This window comes from Galleria mellonella, unplaced genomic scaffold (assembly GCF_026898425.1).
Source record: "Galleria mellonella isolate WM207_F2 unplaced genomic scaffold, CSIRO_AGI_GalMel_v1 utg55, whole genome shotgun sequence".
In the NCBI taxonomy this organism is placed as follows: Eukaryota; Metazoa; Arthropoda; class Insecta; order Lepidoptera; family Pyralidae; genus Galleria; species Galleria mellonella.
In genome coordinates, this window is record NW_026442115.1 from 2,856,032 (window position 1) to 2,875,920 (window position 19,889).

At 32.5% G+C, this 19,889-nt stretch overlaps 4 protein-coding genes across 4 annotated transcripts; 1 reads left to right on the plus strand and 3 right to left on the minus strand.

Annotated features, from left to right (window-relative positions):
* Window positions 1-343: 343 nt before the first annotated feature.
* On the minus strand, window positions 344-1,194 carry LOC113521460 (cuticle protein 16.5-like). The gene is made up of 2 exons (XM_026906988.3): window positions 1,040-1,194; window positions 344-757 (listed from the first exon to the last, which is right to left on the minus strand). The coding sequence occupies exons 1-2, from the start codon at window positions 1,055-1,057 to the stop codon at window positions 437-439; spliced, it is 339 nt and encodes a 112-aa protein (XP_026762789.1). The 5' UTR covers window positions 1,058-1,194; the 3' UTR covers window positions 344-436.
* Window positions 1,195-4,866: 3,672 nt separating this feature from the next.
* On the plus strand, window positions 4,867-5,928 carry LOC113521165 (cyclin-dependent kinase inhibitor 1C-like). The gene is made up of 2 exons (XM_026906598.3): window positions 4,867-4,977; window positions 5,374-5,928. Exons 1-2 carry the CDS (start codon window positions 4,960-4,962, stop codon window positions 5,794-5,796), a joined length of 441 nt encoding a protein of 146 aa, XP_026762399.2. The 5' UTR covers window positions 4,867-4,959; the 3' UTR covers window positions 5,797-5,928.
* A 1,277-nt stretch (window positions 5,929-7,205) lies between these two features.
* Window positions 7,206-8,095, minus strand: LOC113521459 (uncharacterized). Its single transcript, XM_026906987.3, has 2 exons — window positions 7,984-8,095; window positions 7,206-7,891 (listed from the first exon to the last, which is right to left on the minus strand). The coding sequence occupies exons 1-2, from the start codon at window positions 7,999-8,001 to the stop codon at window positions 7,265-7,267; spliced, it is 645 nt and encodes a 214-aa protein (XP_026762788.2). The 5' UTR covers window positions 8,002-8,095; the 3' UTR covers window positions 7,206-7,264.
* Window positions 8,096-12,438: 4,343 nt separating this feature from the next.
* Window positions 12,439-13,235, minus strand: LOC113521458 (cuticle protein 16.5-like). The gene is made up of 2 exons (XM_026906986.3): window positions 13,015-13,235; window positions 12,439-12,928 (listed from the first exon to the last, which is right to left on the minus strand). Exons 1-2 carry the CDS (start codon window positions 13,090-13,092, stop codon window positions 12,494-12,496), a joined length of 513 nt encoding a protein of 170 aa, XP_026762787.2. The 5' UTR covers window positions 13,093-13,235; the 3' UTR covers window positions 12,439-12,493.
* Between the last annotated feature and the right edge of the window lie 6,654 nt (window positions 13,236-19,889).

Sequence of the window (19,889 nt, forward strand, 5' to 3'; positions counted from 1 at the left end):
ATGTTAGCACCCTCTGATGGCAAGAGTTTTCTAGAGCCAATCACCGTCGTTATACATAATGCTTCGGAATTGAATTGCTATATACTTTGAAGCATGAAACAATCAACTATCATTGACATAATGATTTAAACATAAATTTTAAACAAGATTTAGACTTGGATTCATATTCGTATACTTAAATTGCAATCAAGAGTTAATTCCACTGAACTACTTACCAATATTTTTTTACCACCTTGTATAAGAAAGTTACCATACAGATATATATATACATATACATTTTCCATATGCATGAATATAGAATATTAAAGTTCATTTTGGTACATACATGAAATAAAACATAATATTTTTTTCTTATATCATAATTAACAATTTATTTTAAAATAGTTGTATAAAAAACGTTGAGCAAGTCACTAGGCAATGATATCACCAAATTTGTTTATAAGAAGTATTTAGCGGCTGCGACTACTGGAGCCGCTGGGGCCACTAGGGGAGCGGCTGGGGCAACTAAACGGGCAGCTGGGGCTATTAAGGGAGCAGCGGGGGCAACGAGACGGGCAGCTGGGGCGACGTACGGAGCAGCAGCTACGTATGGGGCTGGAGCAACGACAGGTGTAGCGATAGCGTGGTTGACGGCATGTGCGGAGTAGGAGCTAGCATATGGGGCGACGTATGCAGCAGGAGCAACCGCTGGGGCTACAAGTGCTGCAGGTGCCACGACGCTAGCTTTGGTGGAAGCAACGGCGAGAGCGAAGATGACCTGTAAATAAATATATAAATTAAATAATGTAATAATGGATAATTTTTTTATTCATTTTTTAAATAATACAATAGATTTATGCTACATATTTTTCTTTCTTACAAAATGTCACTATGATAAGTTGACTGAACTGGAAGAGATTTCTTTTAAAGATAAGTTCGTGTGTTATTATTTCTAATTATAATTATTACTATATTTTTAATTATAATAAAGAATATATAACGTTATATTTTTATCTGAGAAGAGAGCTGTTACTGTTTTTTTTTTTTTTAATTTACTTACTACAAATTTGGCGATCATTTTGCTTGGGTTGTGTGACTGCTCACAGTTGGATGGATGTGCAAAGGAATCCGATGGACTGTGTCGTCTCCAGGGTATCGCAACATTTTTATACTAACGGCAAATTCGTTGAGCAATAACACGGGTGGCGCATGCGCGTTACTGTATAATGCGCAGGACATGGCTCCACGATTTTTGACCCAGACTCGATCGACGGACCGTGCATTCTAATTTCGACTTTGTGCATTGAAATTTCACTGTCAGTTATATAACTTCCGAAAAGAAAATAAATCAGACGTTTTATTTTTGAGGTAAATCAAGCTTATAAAATTTTAATTAAAAAAATCTATATTATTAATATTATTTATTTAGTTGGATAAAGATAAATTTATTTGCATAAACATTTTGTAATATAAAATATCCAATGTTTTTTAGCATCGTTAAGCCTAAATTCTAACACTTTTATAGAATGACATTAATTATTATTACAATGATTTTAAATAATCTGGTATAATATAGAATAAAACCGGCCACGTGGGAGTTGAACTAGGGTTCCGCACATAAATACATAAAATGGGTTTTATTACATTTCTTATACGAAATTGACACCTAATAGTTTTTATTAGTTAACTGGGAGAGAATACTATGTAGCAACAAGTCCACTTTTTGCACTAAAAATTTTTTTATAACGTAGTTAATAAAGAATAAATAAGTAAATATCTAGTTATTATTATTGATATAAGTACTACAATTTGTAATTCCTTAATTTAAGCCATAATATTGGTTAAAAACTGGACTACATATAGTAATGTATTTATTTTTGGACGTTTTTTGATAATATCTCAAAAACGTTGGAGATAAAACAGGAAATTCCTTTTTTTTCACATTTTAGATTATCTCTAAAAAGCTATGTAGCGTAAAAATAAATAAAAATCAGTTTTAGAATGTAAAAATAAAGCCTTTTTATATAATATCCGTTTCGGACCCCCTACAGCATAGAAGAATTTTTTCCATGGATTGCCATGGATATAATTAAAAAATAAAGTTTTGTTCGTATAACTTACATATGTAAAACTCTTCCAAATTTAAAAGTGATAGCATTAGTAGTTACTAAAATAACGTTAATGTTGTGACAGAACGACGGATAGACAAAGTCGCACCATATATATCTTTTTGGTACGGAACCTTAAAAATTGCTAATTCAATCGTGACTAAACTAATATAAGATATTGATTGTAAATGTCAAAAATCTGTTCATAATATGTAAAAAATATCATATACTTAACACGGATACAAAGATTACTATCAAAATGAACACACTTTGCCATATACTTATACACATACACTTTCTACAATACTTACTTTTCATATGAAATATGATGGTAACATTTAATTAAAATTACATTATCTGAGCTTATTTATTTTTATGTATTTGTTTTTTGTTTCATTATTTTATTATAATAAAACAAAAACTCAATACCAACTCAATACGAATTTAGCACTTGTTATACTTAACGCATATCGCATACTAATGCATACTATTTATCCATTCTAATTTACGCGAGCAACGCTACAGAATACTGTTAGTATCGAATAATTTAAAGCCATAAACTTTTATTGTAGTTTCTGGTGGACAAGTTGGTCAGGGACTGCTGGTGAAATCTGGTTGCACATGTTGTTGTTATTGTTAGAACGAATTGGACTCCAAATACTTTTTATATATTCTACTAGTTTTCAGTTCTAAAAACTCAGTAAAAATTCAGAGTCAAATACTCTGAATTTTTAATGATACCCAGTTTCTACCAGCGACTTAATCCGTGTGACCGGGATATGTTGATTGACCGGACTAAAAAGTAGCCTACTGATGTTAATCGTCAATGGCTCTTAATGTGGACAAAATTTCATATGGAAAACATCCCAATTCTGTACAGGAATACCTGTAGTTTTTACTTCTGCTGAAGCTTCACTGTGAAGCAGTTGTATTTGTATGGCAATGTTTCGGTTTTGAAGGGAAGGATATGGTAGTGAATTTACAGGGTACACAGAAGCATAATATCTTGGTCTTTAGGAATGGCAACGCATTGGGGGTAACAAGGGCGAAACAGTATACTTTGTTATGACCATAGTACTGTTCATGTTTATAGGCGACGGTTACCACTTTTCTTGGGCCATTAGCTTGTTTGCCATTCTAAGTTGCATAAAAAAATCAAATTTTATTCAAAGCGGTGCATTAGTTTTTTAGTGATAGAGTAACAAATATCCGTCCCTACATTCAGGAACTAACTTTTGAATTTATAATAATAGGCTACAATAAAAAAAAATAGTTGAGTTTAAGATAAATTCTCAACATATTGAAGTAAATCATTTAGATATAAAAAAGTTCTTCTATGTAACATAAAAAGAAAGACATGTAAGTTATAAAACCTCCTGAGTTTATAAAATTATAAACTCAGGAGGTGTTTAAATATCGCTATATCCTTTTCTGTCCTTAACAGTACATACTTCTATACGAATATACATCTTCCGATTGGTCGAGTCGATAATGTACCAAAAACAATCAAAGAAATTTACTTTCACATTTATAATATGTAAATATTACGGATTTATACTTCGTTAGTCACGGTCACACCAGTGTAAATTAGGTTAAGAAGTATCTCTATCTGTTTTTACCAAAGATATGATCCATCTCGAACTAGGCACTGAGTTTTCAGTATGAGATGGGCTATATTTATATATTTGTGTAGCATTTTACTGTACCGTTCATCACTATCTCTAGAAATTTTTATGGTAATATAAATTTCTGGAACTCAAAAGGGGTACCATGTGTATCAATGTATTTTATAATTCTTATGGTGCTGTTCATGATATACGCAACGATTATCACTTTCTGTTAGTTGGACCGTCGATTTGTTTTCCTATTCTATTTTGCATAAAGTAAACGGCTAGATAACTGTAGTTAACTTTTCAATAAGAATATTCAACGTAAAAGATGACGCAGTAATAATCTAAATTTGTTGTTAATTCACTAGTGATTATATATTACATCTATATGAGTACAAATCAATTATCGAAAATACTTTACGTTGGCTGCACTTATTTAACTAATTTTCTTTTTGTTGTGTTTGTTATTATCAGGACAAGGTTTGTGTGAAAGAAAAAATTCGAAAACTTATATGGGAAAATAAAAATATTGTTTAAAAAAAGCGGAAGATTTGGATTTCAATTTCTTCATTAGTACACCGTTGTAAAGCCGGGGCGAGTATTTAGTTTCATACAAATTAATTTAGAAGTGTGATTATATAACAAATATTTAACTTTAGAAAATTTGACATTTAAACTGGTAATAATAGCTGGATTACGTGCCGATCTCAAATAATGGGATAAAGTGATTCGAGATTGGTATTAATTATGACGATATAATACTCGTATGTTGTGATTAATGTTAGATTATGGATTTCAATATCTATACATATTGAGTTAGTACATTATAATTAAGTGCATTGCAGGGAGTCAGTGGGTGCAGGTTAGTCAGGGCCGTTCTTTATGGCAATCTGTCGGGGAGACCTATGTTTAACAGCTGATACGATTATTATAATTTTTTTTTTGATATTTTTTTATTTGATAATTTATTTTGTTAGGTATAATTATTTGAACTATCAATGTGATATAAAAAAAGTCTATTCAATGGGGGCTATTTATTGGTTGCAAAAAAATTTCACAATAAACACGTTTCTCAATCTGCTCCATTTCTCCAATGCGCTTGCGCCGCGAATCCCAAATGACTGCCGCAATACGTCAAATGTTTATTTTGCAGAACGTTTTCTGAATTACAATAATCAAGGATATAAAAGCCATTACTTTTTCTTCTTTAACCACACTTTACAGCTCCTTTTCGATAAGGAAGGTCCACTACATTAAGCAAAATGTTCTCTATCAAATCTGTAAGTTTTTATTTTATTTTATTGTGAATCCAAGTAGGATAGCAAATAGTTGTTACACAGTTGCAAATCTATGTAACGCAATATTTACATTTTAGTATAAGTGAAGGAGAATCTGATAGACCGAAAGACAGGTGTATCGTCTGCCTGGGAATCAGCATCCCACAATATTGTAATTATTTAATTATTGAAATGTGTACATAATAAGCAATTATTATTATTATACTAAGCGAAAGCCTTCAAAGACACGTGGTTTGTTTAATTTTTAGATCTTTGTTATTTACTCAATTATATTTACCAAATGTAATGCATTTGGTATACGGATTTAAATAATATTTGGTAAAAGTACCGCGTAATACAGTCAATGCTTTATAATAAACATATATTTTTTTATTGCAGATCGTGCTTATCGCTGCCGTATTCGCAGTCGGAGCTGAATGCAGCGCAGTGCCAGCGGTTCCAGCGGTGGCAGCGGCCCCATTATTGGCTCCAGCTCAAATCGGCTATGCCCACACTGTTCCTCAGAACGTGCCACCTTACGCAGCTCAAGTGAGCGTTGTCACGAAAGCACTCAATCCAGTGGTAGCTGCTGCACCTTTGGCGGCGCCTCTAGCGGCCCCTGTCGCTGCCCCGCTTGCAGCCCCTGTTGCTGCACCGCTGGCAGCACCTGTTGCTGCTCCCCTTGCCGCTGCACCTTACCTAGCGCCCGCTCCTTACGCCCTACCCCCAGCACCATACGCCGCTTACGCTGCCCCTGCAGCTTACGCGGCCGCTCCCTTAGTCCGTTCACCTTTAGCTTTGGCCCCAGCGTTTGTACGATAGACTGAAGAGAACATTAGGACTTCCTATCAAAAGACTTATGTAATGTAGACTTGTTTGTTATTATTTGTTTACTATTATACTTTATTATTTTTGGATTAAAGAAATGAATAAAAAATTTGCGTATTTTATTTAATTACGAACTATTTTGTATTTTGTCTAATTTACAAATCGAATAGGATGACTTTATTGGTTATTTGAACCCATTTTGATTGCTAATTACCACGATCAATATTTGATGATTTTCATTACCACGGTCCTATCACTACTGGTTATTATCATTTCCAAGTAATGAGTTGTATTTTGTAATCAGAGTTTCTGCAAAACTATACTTATTATTAATATCACTTTTATTATTACTCATTACAAAAATTTATTTAATGGAGAAAATTATATTAATTAATTAGAAAATAAAAATTTCATTTTAAGGACTGTATGTGGCTCCATATCCATATAAATAGAGTGATTTTTAAGAATAAGGATAATACATTTTTGTTAAATATAATATATCAAGGAATCAAATTAAATACTACTATAATAGTATTGAAAACAAATTCAAACAGTTTTCAAAAAAGGTTTCTTTAGATTCGGCAACGCACACGTGACAGAAACTTATAGAGGGAGAGGACTAGCAGACGAACCGTATGCTTGTTTACCACATTTGTGGTATAAAAATTGAGGTCTCAATAAAAAAATAGAAGACAGATTTTATTTATAAAATTGTAAAATTAATATAAAAGCCACCATGGTATTTGTATTTTGTTCTCATTATAATATCGAGTCTGTATGGACCTTCACATTTGCATGGTAATATTACTATGATCCATTCATTACAATTCTAGGTGTCTAATTGGTCTAATTGTTATCTGTGGCTATGCCCGCAAAAATTTAAAATGAAAATTGTTTTTATTGTAATATGATATTGTGATATAGTATTGTGATGTATAAGCAGTTATGATAAAAAATATCCTATACATCAGTCCAATAAATGATTCTCTTTGTACCAAATTTCATTCAAATTCGATCAGCCGTTAATTTGTGACTTATTAACAAACATTTAAACATAATATTAGTAGGATTATATCTGACTCGATGCCTGCTAGGCAGCTTAATTTCAAATGCCTTTAACGCTTGTTTATTCTTAGAACATTATATATATAATACTTGTCCTACTAAAATGTTCTGTACCTATATCCAATAGAGTGAATGGAACTATTGGTATTCCTGTTAAGTACAACGCAAAGTGGAAATTGCATAGAGTGAACTTGTTCTAGACTGCAATTGAATTCATATTAATAGAATTACCTATATTATATTCGTAATAATACTTGTATTTATTAATGTTGTTAATGAAAAGAAAACAATGAAGTATTTAAATTTTATTACAAAAGCGTATAAAACAGCTTATTGGCTACTTAAAAAATAACAAGTAATGTACCAACCTAACAACAGTTTAATTTAAAGACTAGAGTCACTTCCACCATAATTGTTTAACAATAGGCGCTGGCGCTACTGGTGCTGGTGCCAAAAATTTGCCGTATAGATGATTGGCATACGGTGATATAACAGGTACAGCTTTAGGTAAGGCGACTGGCGCAGGAGCAAAGGCAGGCGCAAACACTGGCGCTGGTAAGGCGGGTGCTACCGGCACCGGTGCTACAGGTCTCACTATAGGTGAGAATGGTACAGCTGGAAGGGCAGGGACAGCTCGAGCTATCGGTGCTGGGAACAGAGCCGGCGCTGGCGCTACTGGAGCAAATCGAGGTACAGCAGGGGCGAAGAATGGAGCTGGAGCTACAGGTGGGACGGGTAATGCCGGTGCTGGTGCAAACGCCGGTAAACTGGGAGCAATCGCTGGAGCTGGTAATACCGGTGCTGCTAATGGAGCAGGGACTACAGAGGCAGGTAGTGCAGGCGCAGGAAAAACAGGTGCCGGAGCAACTGCTGGAACAGCGGGCGCAATTGCGTGTATCGATCGCACTGGGCTAGGGAAATTATAGAATGGTGCATATCGAACTATGGGTATCGACTTTACAGCTGGTATCAGATGGCCTATTCCACTAGCTTTACAGCTAGCTATAACGGCGCCAAATATGATCTGAAAAGAAAATAATGTTTATGAATTTCTTTTTGTCGTAAGAAACTTTCATTGTTATTGGTAACTAGTAAATTTGATAAGCAGTAACTTACAAATCTTATTGAGAACATTTTGTCAGACACCACGACTTGATTAGTCAAGTGTCAACGTGGAAGTGTGTTGATGAATAATTACGTGTCATTATATAGTTCAATACTGTTGCAAGCGATATGTGTATAAGGCTACAATAGGTTTCACTTTCCTTTGACAGGACCAATGCATGCTCAATTAGGTGTCAATGCGGTCTCTATTGGTTACCGAATCTGTGACAGACTGACAGTGGCAAGAGATATTATATAACAAAGGTTTATAGGGAATGTTATATAATTAGATGCAGTACGTGCATGTAATTGAAATCGAGTTGTCTATTTAGGTTAATATTCAAATTGAACCCTTGTGGGTCATTACGGAAAACCCTCAATGTCTCCAAGTTGATCATCAAATGAGTAGGTATAGTGTGTGACTACTCGTTGTTAAATTTGAATACATTAATTGATTTATAACTTCTTTGCATAAATAAAAGTATAGTTATATTTTATGATGTTGATTGATATACTTGTTGCATAATTAATTATCAAATAAGTCTCAGTATTTGCGAAGAAATCGTATAATATATAGTATATACACAAAAATAAATTATTTTCATGAGGAAAATTTAATGCAGTATAATGATTTATCATTATGCTGCGTATAAATATTGTTAAATAATACATAAAAATCAAACGTCACGATGTTCATTCGCGCTAATATTTTAAATCGCTCATCCAATTTTAATGAAACTTTGTAATGATAGTTAAAAAGAAAAAAAAAATGAACCCAGTAGCTGGCGGTAAGGGAGAAAATAGTGGGTAACTGAACAACTAGTCTATTAAATTCATTACAATTTTACTATTGTCAATGCTAATAAATATATAATTGTTGATCATTAGTTTTACTAAAACTCAAAAAACGGCTTGACTGATTATAATACGTATATTTTTTTTATTTTTTTCACCTTTGTGTGGTTTAAAAGAAAAAAAGTCGAAAATCTTAACTTACAGCTTAAACATTTAAAAATTCAAATACTTAAGTAATTTTATATGGAAATCGCTATTTCTGATTACTTGTAATAGATCTAGACGTTTTTCTAAAAATTAATATGATGAAAACCAGTAATTTAAAAAAAAAATTACCATTAATACATTTATAACGTGTGAACAAAGATTTTAGACTTTTTAAATATGTTTTTGTTACCTTTTTTTCATGGATTGTATTTTTTTATATCAGTTACAAAAACTATAAAATATAACAAAGATTTATTCCATTATTTAAATTTGTTGATTTATGTTTGTATTACATAGTACATTTATAGGGAAAAGGATCTTTTGCTAAATAATAAATATCCCTTATAAAAATTGAATGAATTTTAGTTTTAGTCGGAATATTAATATTAATTTACTGGGTACAGAGGAATAACACCTGAGTCCTCAGGAATGGCAACGCATGCGGGGTATCATGGGCAAAACAGTATACTCTGTTATGTCTTTGGTACTGCTCATGTCTATAGGCGACGGTTACCACTTTCCGTCAGGTGGGCCGTCAGCTTGTTTGCCATTCTAAGTTGAATAAAAAAAAATCGCGAATTTTATTGTAGATCTATAAAAGAGAAACAATATATTTTCTTTTATCTCAAATGTTTGTTTATACGTATAGACCTTCCTCTTGAATCACTGTGTCTATAGATGAAAATCGCATTAAAATCTTTATATAAAATAAAAATTGCGTAGTTTAAAAGATCTGAGCGTACAGAAGGCGAGAAGTGACCTTGTTTTATACTATACAGAGATTATTTGTCATTTTACTTGTGTATTATATACATATATTACGTTTCACGAACTAACCCTAAAAATACTTTTTCCTTTAATGTTCTCAAGGTTAGGTGAAAATCCCTCAATGAAGAAATCTCTTCAAGGAATAAAAGTTTGTCTCCGTACTTACTTTATGTAGCGGTCAGTATTTTTTTTTTTTTATTTTGTTATTTCTCTCAATTGTGAAAGTACAATAAAGAAGAATAAACAATCTATTAGTACTCATGTAACCATAGTGTCCTTCAGTGTTATATTTTTTTATTTTCTGCAAAGGTAACTACGCGAAGACTTTAGTTGTGGCTTCTTGTATAATAATTTTATGGGAGCAAGAAATAAGTAATATTTTTTAAAGTACCAAGTATGAATTTTTAAAATTTAGAGATTTAAGCTGATATTCTAATTTGGAATCCCAAGATAGAAGTACAAATAAATCTCATTGACCTGTCACTGCTCCAACTATATAGTATATGTATGGTATAATTAAATACTAAGTATTATACTGTACTAGTGATATTAGTAGACTAATCACTATGGTAACCAATGGGTATAAAAGTAACTACCTAATACAGGCAAATTAGGTGAAAGACGACACCCTGTGAGATGGTGTCACGACCTCCAAGGACAAGTCGATGAATGCAATTGGCACGGGATCGTACTTTGTGGCAAAATATGAGGACACCTAGGTCAAGAGATACGATGAGGTCAGATTATCTTGACAGCATATGATAAATGGCTTTAGTCTAACTTTTAGTTAAGTCATCCACTATTCAAACAATTTCATATATAAAACTTGGTATATCAAATAAATTGATAGCCCAACTAATGGAAAGTGACCGTCGCCTCGACATAAGCGGTACCTTTAATATAAAAGAATACACTATCACGCCCGTTACCTTTTATCTACTGCCATTCTTAGACTGTTTTATTTTATACTAGCTCTTTGGGCGCTACTTCGTACGTGAGGATTTCATACGTAAGAAAGCCAATAAAAATGTAATTAAAGTCAAATATTCAAGAACCTAACTGTGAAAACTGCATTCAATTTGATGTAGTATTTTTTGTGTGATATCGATACAAACATACAGACCAATAAACGGACAGACAGACAATTTTTTAAAGAAATATTGTCATGATATCTATCTGTCATATTAAGATTCTAAATATAAATTTGTCTTAAATATCTCTTTTTGACAGATGTCGCCTAGTTACTGTATTATTATATTTTATATTTCTTCGTACCCAGTAATTTCACTGCCGTTTTGTGTCTTCATATTAGAATGTTTATATCTAGAATCCGAAACATAATCTCTCTGTATGTTGTAACAACGCGTAATAATAACGTAACATCCTGAAATAATCCACGGGTGTAGGACGATGGAGGACGACCTTAATATTATACAGTACAGTAAGTCAGCGTAATCGTGTTGGATCGAATTGTAATTACGCACGGCGGTAATATGAAGCTTGAGTACTTTGTATTCCGAGGGAGCTGGTCTTATGTCGTTAGTAATAATAATATGACAAAATTTTATCTATACACCACTCTTATCTTTTTTGCAAAATTTTAATTAATTTGCAAAATTATTAATAATTTTTAAGAAATTTTATTAATATTACGTATAAATTAGAATGCTTATAAAGTTATATTTATAGCTTTTTATAGCTTTTAATTTACTTAATGGAACTGCATCTTAACACAATTACGTTTAAATGGCTAAATTTCATATGAGTAGACCGTATACGTATGGTAAATTATACTAATTCGCGATACAAAGGATGCAGCTAGTGTCAAATAATACATTTGTTAAAATAAGAATTGCTTTAGAAAATTCTATTTTCATTAACATTGATTTACTAAAAGCTGCCGCTTAAGATGCTAATAATATATGCCATTATTTGCATTATATGCACAAATGGGTCTGATCATTAATTTAATTTTTTTTGTGATTCTAAGAATTATATTAGTTTTATATTTTTTTTTTATACAACTTAGAATGGCAAACAAGCTGACGGCCCACCTAATAGAAAGTGGTAACCGTCGCCTATAGACATGAGCAGTACCATGGACATAACAGAGTATACTGTTTCGCCCATGATACCTCCCATGCATTGCCATTCTTGAGGGCTCAGGTGTTATTCCTCCGTACCCAGTAAATTCACGCCATATCCCACCCTTCAAACCGAAACACAGCTATGCAAATACAACTACTTTACGGTTGAAACACGAATGGGACAGAGTTATCCAAGCAAACGACTTTTGTACAAAGTCTCCCTCTGGTATATTAACATGTTCAGATATTTGTCATTGAATTACGCTTAAACGACTAAATTGCATGTAGAGAAAACTACAGTATACAGCTAGTTAATTGTATAAAGAAATTTCTGTTAATTATAACAGGTATGTATTATTCAATTTCCTACGTCACTTAACGAAAATAAATACGTTGTTTGAATTGTGCAACTTTTGAAGGATTTGCAAACTTCGAAACTGTACTTAACTTACAACCAATTCATCTACCGTTGTAAACAATATGTGCGCACGTAATTCTATAAATAAAGAGACGGGTTACCAATCTCAAAACCAAATCACTTTGTTTGTTATAATACTAATGATTTTATTAATTCAAAAACAAGGACAAACTAAAATAACAACAACGCAAGTTATTTAATAGGTTTATTTTGTTTGTATAAAATCGTACTAAGTTTCAGTCTTTATTTATTTAAGGGCAACAAGAGGGGCAGAGGGAGCGAAGTATGGTGCAGGGGCAACGAAGGGCGCTGCGTAGCGAGCGAACGCGGGAAGTACAGGCGCTGCCAATCTAGCTGCAGGTGCGAGGTACGGGGCTGGTGCAGCAGCAATGTATGGGGCGGGAGCAGCGGCGACAACTGGTGCTGCAACTGGTGCTACGTATTTTGCCGCTGGTGCAACTAATGGCGCTGCGACTGCGGGTGCGGCTACCAAAGGCGCGGCAGCTGCCACGAGACCATTATAGTTCCTTGCGATGTACTGGGAGCTTGATGCTGTGACGAAGGGAGCAGGGGCAGCGACTAATGGGGCTGGTGCAGCCACAACTGGAGCGGGTGCAGCGAGAGCAACTGGAGCAACGCTAGGCTTGGCAGCAGCCAAAGCGATGGTGGCCAGGAAGAAAATCTGTAAATAAAGATTTTGATTAAAATTCGAATGAGAATTTCTCTACTAAACTGTAATATTTTGTCATTTACATGTAGGCAACTTACAGTTTTGTACATTTTGTATGTTTGTTGTTTATCTGTTGAACAGAAGATGAGTGTGTGATGCTTGCAGTTTGGTGACATTACCTTTTATACAATAGTCCATAGTAAGAATCACATTGTGTTACGTTTCGTCACAGTATTGCGGTCACTTGTTGAATTCTACGCACGCATTGGGGACAACATTACGCCAATAAAGCGGGACCCGGTGATAACGTAACATTGGTCCAGTTTGTCTATTTTGAAGATAATCAGGTCTTTTAATCAAAATGTCAAGGTTTTTCGAGTGAATCACGATCGTACTTTATTTGTTGATAAGTGGATACATTGTGAAATTTAATTAAATCTGCGGTAAGTGGTTGGTAATTTGCGGGTGTTACTGGATTATCAAATGTTACTTGTTGAGTTTCGCTACTATAGAATAACGACATATGTATACATGTACTATGTTAATAATAATATGTTGGAATAGTGTGAATATTGCTGCATAGTATCTGAACATATGTGTTGTTGGGGGGAAAGGGATTGTTAGTAATGGAGACTGAGAATCGCATTGCTACCAATATACCCAACGAGGTCGACCTCCTCGCGGTTCTCCCTGGAAACTATCATGGATAATTCCTGATGAATTCATCATGATGGGCTAACTGGCCTGTTTTCATTCACTGGTGCTCCGCCAGCGTATCCCGTTAGCGCAGGCGGGGTTACAGTACCATTTTCACTCATAAAAAAAGGAACATGTGTTGATAACTGTTAATGACTATTAAACGAACTGAGTAGGTATACTCTAAATAAAGGGCTGCTTCATATTCATTCAATATCATTACTAATGATTATTTATTAAATATGATATTTTTGTTCATCCCAAAATGTATTAACTTAACTGAGTCCATTAATTTTGTTTTCTTATCATAAGCAAAATGTATTTCTGATTGACTCTTAAAGTAATATTTTTTTTCTGCCTGTATACATAAGTACTCGTAGCGTAAGGTAAATTCAGAGGCTGATAATTGTTATTGGATGAGTAAAGAATTAAAATCTGTTGGGTTAAAAAAATATAAAGGAAAGAATGAATAATAACAAAGAAATATTAGGTTCTTTTCACAAATGTTTGGTCAAGTCAATGATTTTATCAAATTTGTTTCATTATAATATTATTAAGTTACATGCATCCTAGGCTATATCCTATTCTAGTAGTATTTTTTATTTAATGTTATAAAATAATATTAAAAACGAGTCTGTATTAAAAAAATCTTTTTATACATTTTTCGACATACGTAAAGTCTTATTGTAACTTCTATTATGTCTTAACAGCTGGAAAACATGTTTTGTCGTTGTTGATAGTCTATTTACATACACAATATAATATAGAATAGACTGTGCTGATCGGCTTACCAATCGGTTAGCTGTCAAATACCTCACAAGTATAATGGGATTACAGATTAGATAATACTCTGGAAGGGTAATATGCACGAGGGGTGACATGCATAATTATGTAACTATTTGTCCTCTACAATTGTGTATTTGAATGACAGCCACTAGTGTCCGACAGAAACTAGGTTTCACAGTCGAAAAATAAACCGAAATTTCATTTCAACCTCTGTTCTAGACTCTGTTGAAACTGAAACCAAAACATTTTTTTCAATCCACTTCAAACAAATTCAGATGTATTGTTTTATATTTGTTATTTCAGAAATCCGTTATTTATAAATTGATTTAGAAATTATTTTTTTAACGGAAAGGATAAACTTTTGGATGACTCATAGAAATTTTATCAAAATTGGTTCAACAATGTTGTTTCTAAATCAAATTAACTGGTTTTTCTATTATTGAAATTAGTGTATGTTTTTTGTGGAATAAAATGTATATGTGAGACAATTCATTCATTAATTTTAAAAAATTTGTTAATTTTAAATTAAAAATATGCATTTTAATTAAAGAATGTAATTATGATATGTCACAAACTCAATTGAAACTCCAAAAATCCGATCGAATCTCGCTGAAATCGGAAATGAAAGTTCGCTCGGACACTGTTGGCGGGTTTTCTCCCAGCATATGATAAACATTTGCATACAGAAGTATGCATTGTGACTCTATGTATATATAGGCACAAATATAATTAGAAGTGAGTATAAAACTCATGTCATTCGCAATAACAAATTTTATTTTTTATTAAAAATTGATATTTCAAATCTATATGAAAAAGCATTAATAAGAAATATAATGTATTTATTTAAATAATTCTAACGAATTATTAAACCAATATTAAATACAATATTTAGAACAAAATTTTAAATTATTTAAAATTTTGTTCTAAAAATTGCATCTAATATTGGTAAAATTAGTATGAGTCCAATATTACAATATAATATTTAGATTTTTTCGATATAAACTGATTTTTTAGTATTGAGATGGCAAACAAGCATACAGCTGGTTAATGACAATATAATGGGCAATAGGCACCCGTTACCGATCCTAAAGAAACAATTTTTTTTTAAATACATGCTATATCTCGTGGGAAATTATAGGCTAGATTATCAAAATTACCAAACATGTAGCATAGCATAAAAAACATAGACTCCTTTAAAGTCGATTAAAACATCACCTGTGATCTCAACAGTACATACTATCGCTTTGTAGTTAGTTGCACGGAGGAAGGTACATATATATCTAAGTGATATCATTTATCATCCAGATTAACTATAGCATGAAATACAATTACCATTCTGTGGTACAGTCACAGATACTGTATTATACTTGTAAATCTAAGGATACACTACAGTACAGTACATTGAGTGTCCGTAATATCACTAATACATAATTGTATTAATTAATAGTTACCATATTTTTTTTTTTGTAATCCAAAAATTTAGTTCCAAAGTCACATAATTTAAACTGATAACAAAAATTTGAGTACAGAACTCAGAACAGATTTAATTAAACTAGAACCGATGGAATTAAAAAAAAAAAAGATATTTTACGTGTATATTTTTTTTGTAATCATTAATCTATTTTTTGAAATTGACAATAAAAAGTATATATATGTATGCATTACGTATAACTTATTTATTAGAGATACTGTACATCCTAAAGGTTGACTGGTAGAAAATGCTACTAGCGTTAATTAAGTCCGCCTTTTGTAGCATATTTTCTTTTGGTAAATAAAGTTACACAAAAAAATAAAAATAAATAATTCCTTACTACTAGCTTTTACTTCCGACTTCCGTGTAACCATTTTATTATTATCGATGACTATATTGACTGTTCAGGATAAGTAATAGTCTCTATCCTTCTCCATCTTAAATGGTACCTGTATGTCAAATTTCAATAAGTCGCTAAGGCGCCAAAAGCTAATAAAAAGACAAAATCACATTTATATTTATAATATATATTAGTAAGGATTATTATAGTGTTTTCGCATCCTACTGAGAATCGATTGCGAAACCATATTTCCGTGAAACCATGTTCACTGTTACACTACTGTCACATTGAAGGTCAGCAGGTGACGTATCCGCCGCGAAGGTTACCGCGTCATAAGTGTTTTGGTAACCGGTTACTTTACAGACGTTGGAGCTTTTGAAGCGAGGTGTATGTAATGCTTGCTATAACTTGCTGGTTTGTCTTTTGCTTGGTGTGAATTAGGATAAAAAGAATATAATAAATACGAATATAGCATATCTGTTTAAATTCAATTAACCATTTAAATCTTTGAGAAACAACCATTAAAATTTTCAAACATTTTCACGAATTTTTACCTTTATAATATAAACATTACATTTTTAAATTTTATTTTTTATCTTAGTCTTGTAAATGGAACCTTAATTTTGCTGCCAATCCACTATCTGTTCATCCGTATGGCACCGGTGTCTGCCTTAATAATGCAGCGCATTACGGAAGTGAAATTTGGAAATTCAGTGTAGAATGTTAACACAAAATCGAATATTGATTAAACAACTTTACCCCTAAGAAAGGCGAAACAAAAAATTCTCGCGTCGTATTGTGGGGTTTTGTTGTTTATGCAATCGACAAGATTTACTCTCGTCTCGATACTTTATTAGTTTTATCACGACTGAAGTAGTTTTCTTTACAGTAGTATATCTTGATTCATTTCTTCTATGTATAAAATCCTAAAATTGAGTAATAACAATTTAATAATATTATAATTTAACATTATTACCTTACCTATGACGTCATACATATAAAATTTAGAAATTAAGGATATTTATTTCCAAAAATATTACTTATGCAGATGCCTACTATTTGAAGAGGGTAAAACGGAGAAGGGTGTTGCTAGTCTTGGAGACGACCGACCCCATTTTTAGCTGTATATTGACAGCTAAAAATGGGGCCGGTTACACCTGTTAGTTTTAACTCCACGCAGTTTCTCCTGGAAATCATTGTGATTAATTCTGGGTGAATTACTCACTACGATTTCCTCGAGAAACTGAAGAATTCGTCAAGATGACATCTGAGCTAAGTCTATCATCCCTCACTGATACAGTTTGGTATCACATCAGCGCAGACCAGTAACATAGAAGCCATTATCATTTACATTCTCAATTATAAAAAAAAAAAAAACAATCCTAAGATCGTAAATCCTTACCAAATTTTTTTTTTATATTCTTGACTACAAAAGACGCAATTCTCATACAAGTAGTACCCAGTAGAATTACTCTCTATAATATTTAATTATTCATAAATTTTACGTTTCTCAACCTAGTAGCTTTCTTTGTGGTGTAAAAATATTTACAAAACATTTTGCTTTTACATTAGACATATGTCAGCATTTTTGATAATAGGTGAAAATGAAAAAGTAGCCCCGCCTGCGATATTGAAAACGCTGACAAGGTATCAATGAGAGAAGATTTATAGAACATAAAAGTAGAATTTTTTTATATAACTAAGATGGCAAACAAGCATACAGTTCGATACTAAATGGTTGTTTTAGTTTATGGACGCTTGCAAGACTAGGGGTATCATATGCGTGTGCGTTGCTAACCCTGAAGAAACCTTAATATACTCTTTTTGAAGAACCTCATATTGTAGTCTCTAGGAAAAATCTCGGCAGGAAGCTCATTCCACAGCCAGAGCGTTTACGGGAGAAAACTTCTTTGAAACTATACACACTATACGTGATTATTTATGTTCAAGTATGTGAGGATGAATTCCTTGTCGACGGCGGGTGATATTTCAAACAATTCCTCAGAACACAATCCGTTATACAAGCGGTAAAACAATTTAGCTTAACATGAGGAATTCAACAAGAATTAACCACGATATTTTCCCGGGGAACCCGAGTAGAGGTCGTCTATTAAGTATAGGGCATATTGCAATCGAGTTGTTAATTATTAACAATTGCTTTTCCTCGAGATATGACAGTTGCTAATGTGAGTATCATGAACGTTTAAAGACTGCTATTTGTGAGGGACTGACGCCTTTTATATAGAACAATTTAGGAGTAGGTCAGTTTATGTTCTGCATATAGTGAGATTTGCAGCAAGATACATCAGTAATCTTTTTATGTTACTGGCGAGAGCTACGTGTTGCACAAATCTTGAGTTGTTTTGCGTTATATTTAGTTTTTATCTGATCTGTTTCTTTTACATTATAGTGTTTGTTGTCAAAATAAATTTTGTATATTTTTTTGGTATAGTACTAGATCAGTCTGACCAGGATGGTAAGATTAAAAATATAATAAATTTCCTGAATAAAAAATGTAGTTTACCTACTTAATCATTTACCCATTCCTTTGTTACCTACTAGTCACCGGCACAATAAAATATTATAATTATATGTAAAAGAAATCCATGTAAATAATGACAAACGAAATCTATATACGAGTAATGTATTTTCAATATCTCGGTTAATTTGGTATTTTTTAGGATAGATTTTTTTTTATGTAAGTTATATGTATATCGAAATTATAAAAGTTTAAGATAGTTTTGTTTTCAAGACTCAACATTAAATTATATTTTACTTTGTGTACTGTTTTAAATTCAGTGGTTTTATCTTTGGTATTGTCGATAGAAAGTCTGTCTATGTTGAATTATTAACATGAAGACTATTTCAAAGATTGTTATAGGTATGTAATGTAAGATATTTATTTTATTAGAAATAAGAAATAGATGCCTCAACTAAAATGTGGAAATCATCGTCTAGGGACATAAATAGCATAATGTATATTAAAGAATACACTGCTGTCCTTGAATGCAACCCTCGTGCGTCGTTATTGAGTAATAAGATAAGTAAGTGAACTAATTATAGAGCTTGCGACGATTCACTTTCCTTTTAAATCGAAACAACAACGCACGCATCTACTTTATGGCAAATATCGTTAAGAAGAATTTTAAATGAAATAACAGTAAAATACATTTAATAAATAGACAATATTTTGTTTGTAATAATCCTAGGAATTTAAAATATAATGAAGATTTTTGGATGTTTGAACAATGACGAAATTTTGCATTAACATAGATTGACCATGTTCTAGATTAACACACACTTATTTATCTTGGAACATAAAAGCAAGTAAAGTTGCGGGATACTGATAGTTAAAAACAGGCTATACTTTTATGATACTTATTAGATTGAATCTAAATTACTAAATTATGTAAATCTAGGGCGGATCTCATAGCAATAACACATATTTTCGACTATCAAGTACGTCAATTATCAATATACCTTGTCCGGATATTATTATGTGCTTTCTCAACAATCAGCCATGTCTTTATTATTCCTTGGACGTTTTCAATACGATTTTTGTAGTCATCAAGGTCCATTGTCCTTAACCAGCGTACTGTTAAGTATTCAGTGACACCCGCTCCATTGCCTCACTACGATGCAAAATTTGTTACACCTATATATAAGCGAGGGCTCCTTAT

Excerpts from the sequence above, each read along its gene's own strand:
- LOC113521458 (XM_026906986.3), bottom strand. The coding sequence starts at position 13,092 with ATGTCACCAAACTGCAAGCATCACACACTCATCTTCTGTTCAACAGAT. Across the intron at positions 12,929-13,014 it reads CATACAAAATGTACAAAACT|ATTTTCTTCCTGGCCACCAT; the intron begins GTAAGTTGCCTA and ends CTTTATTTACAG.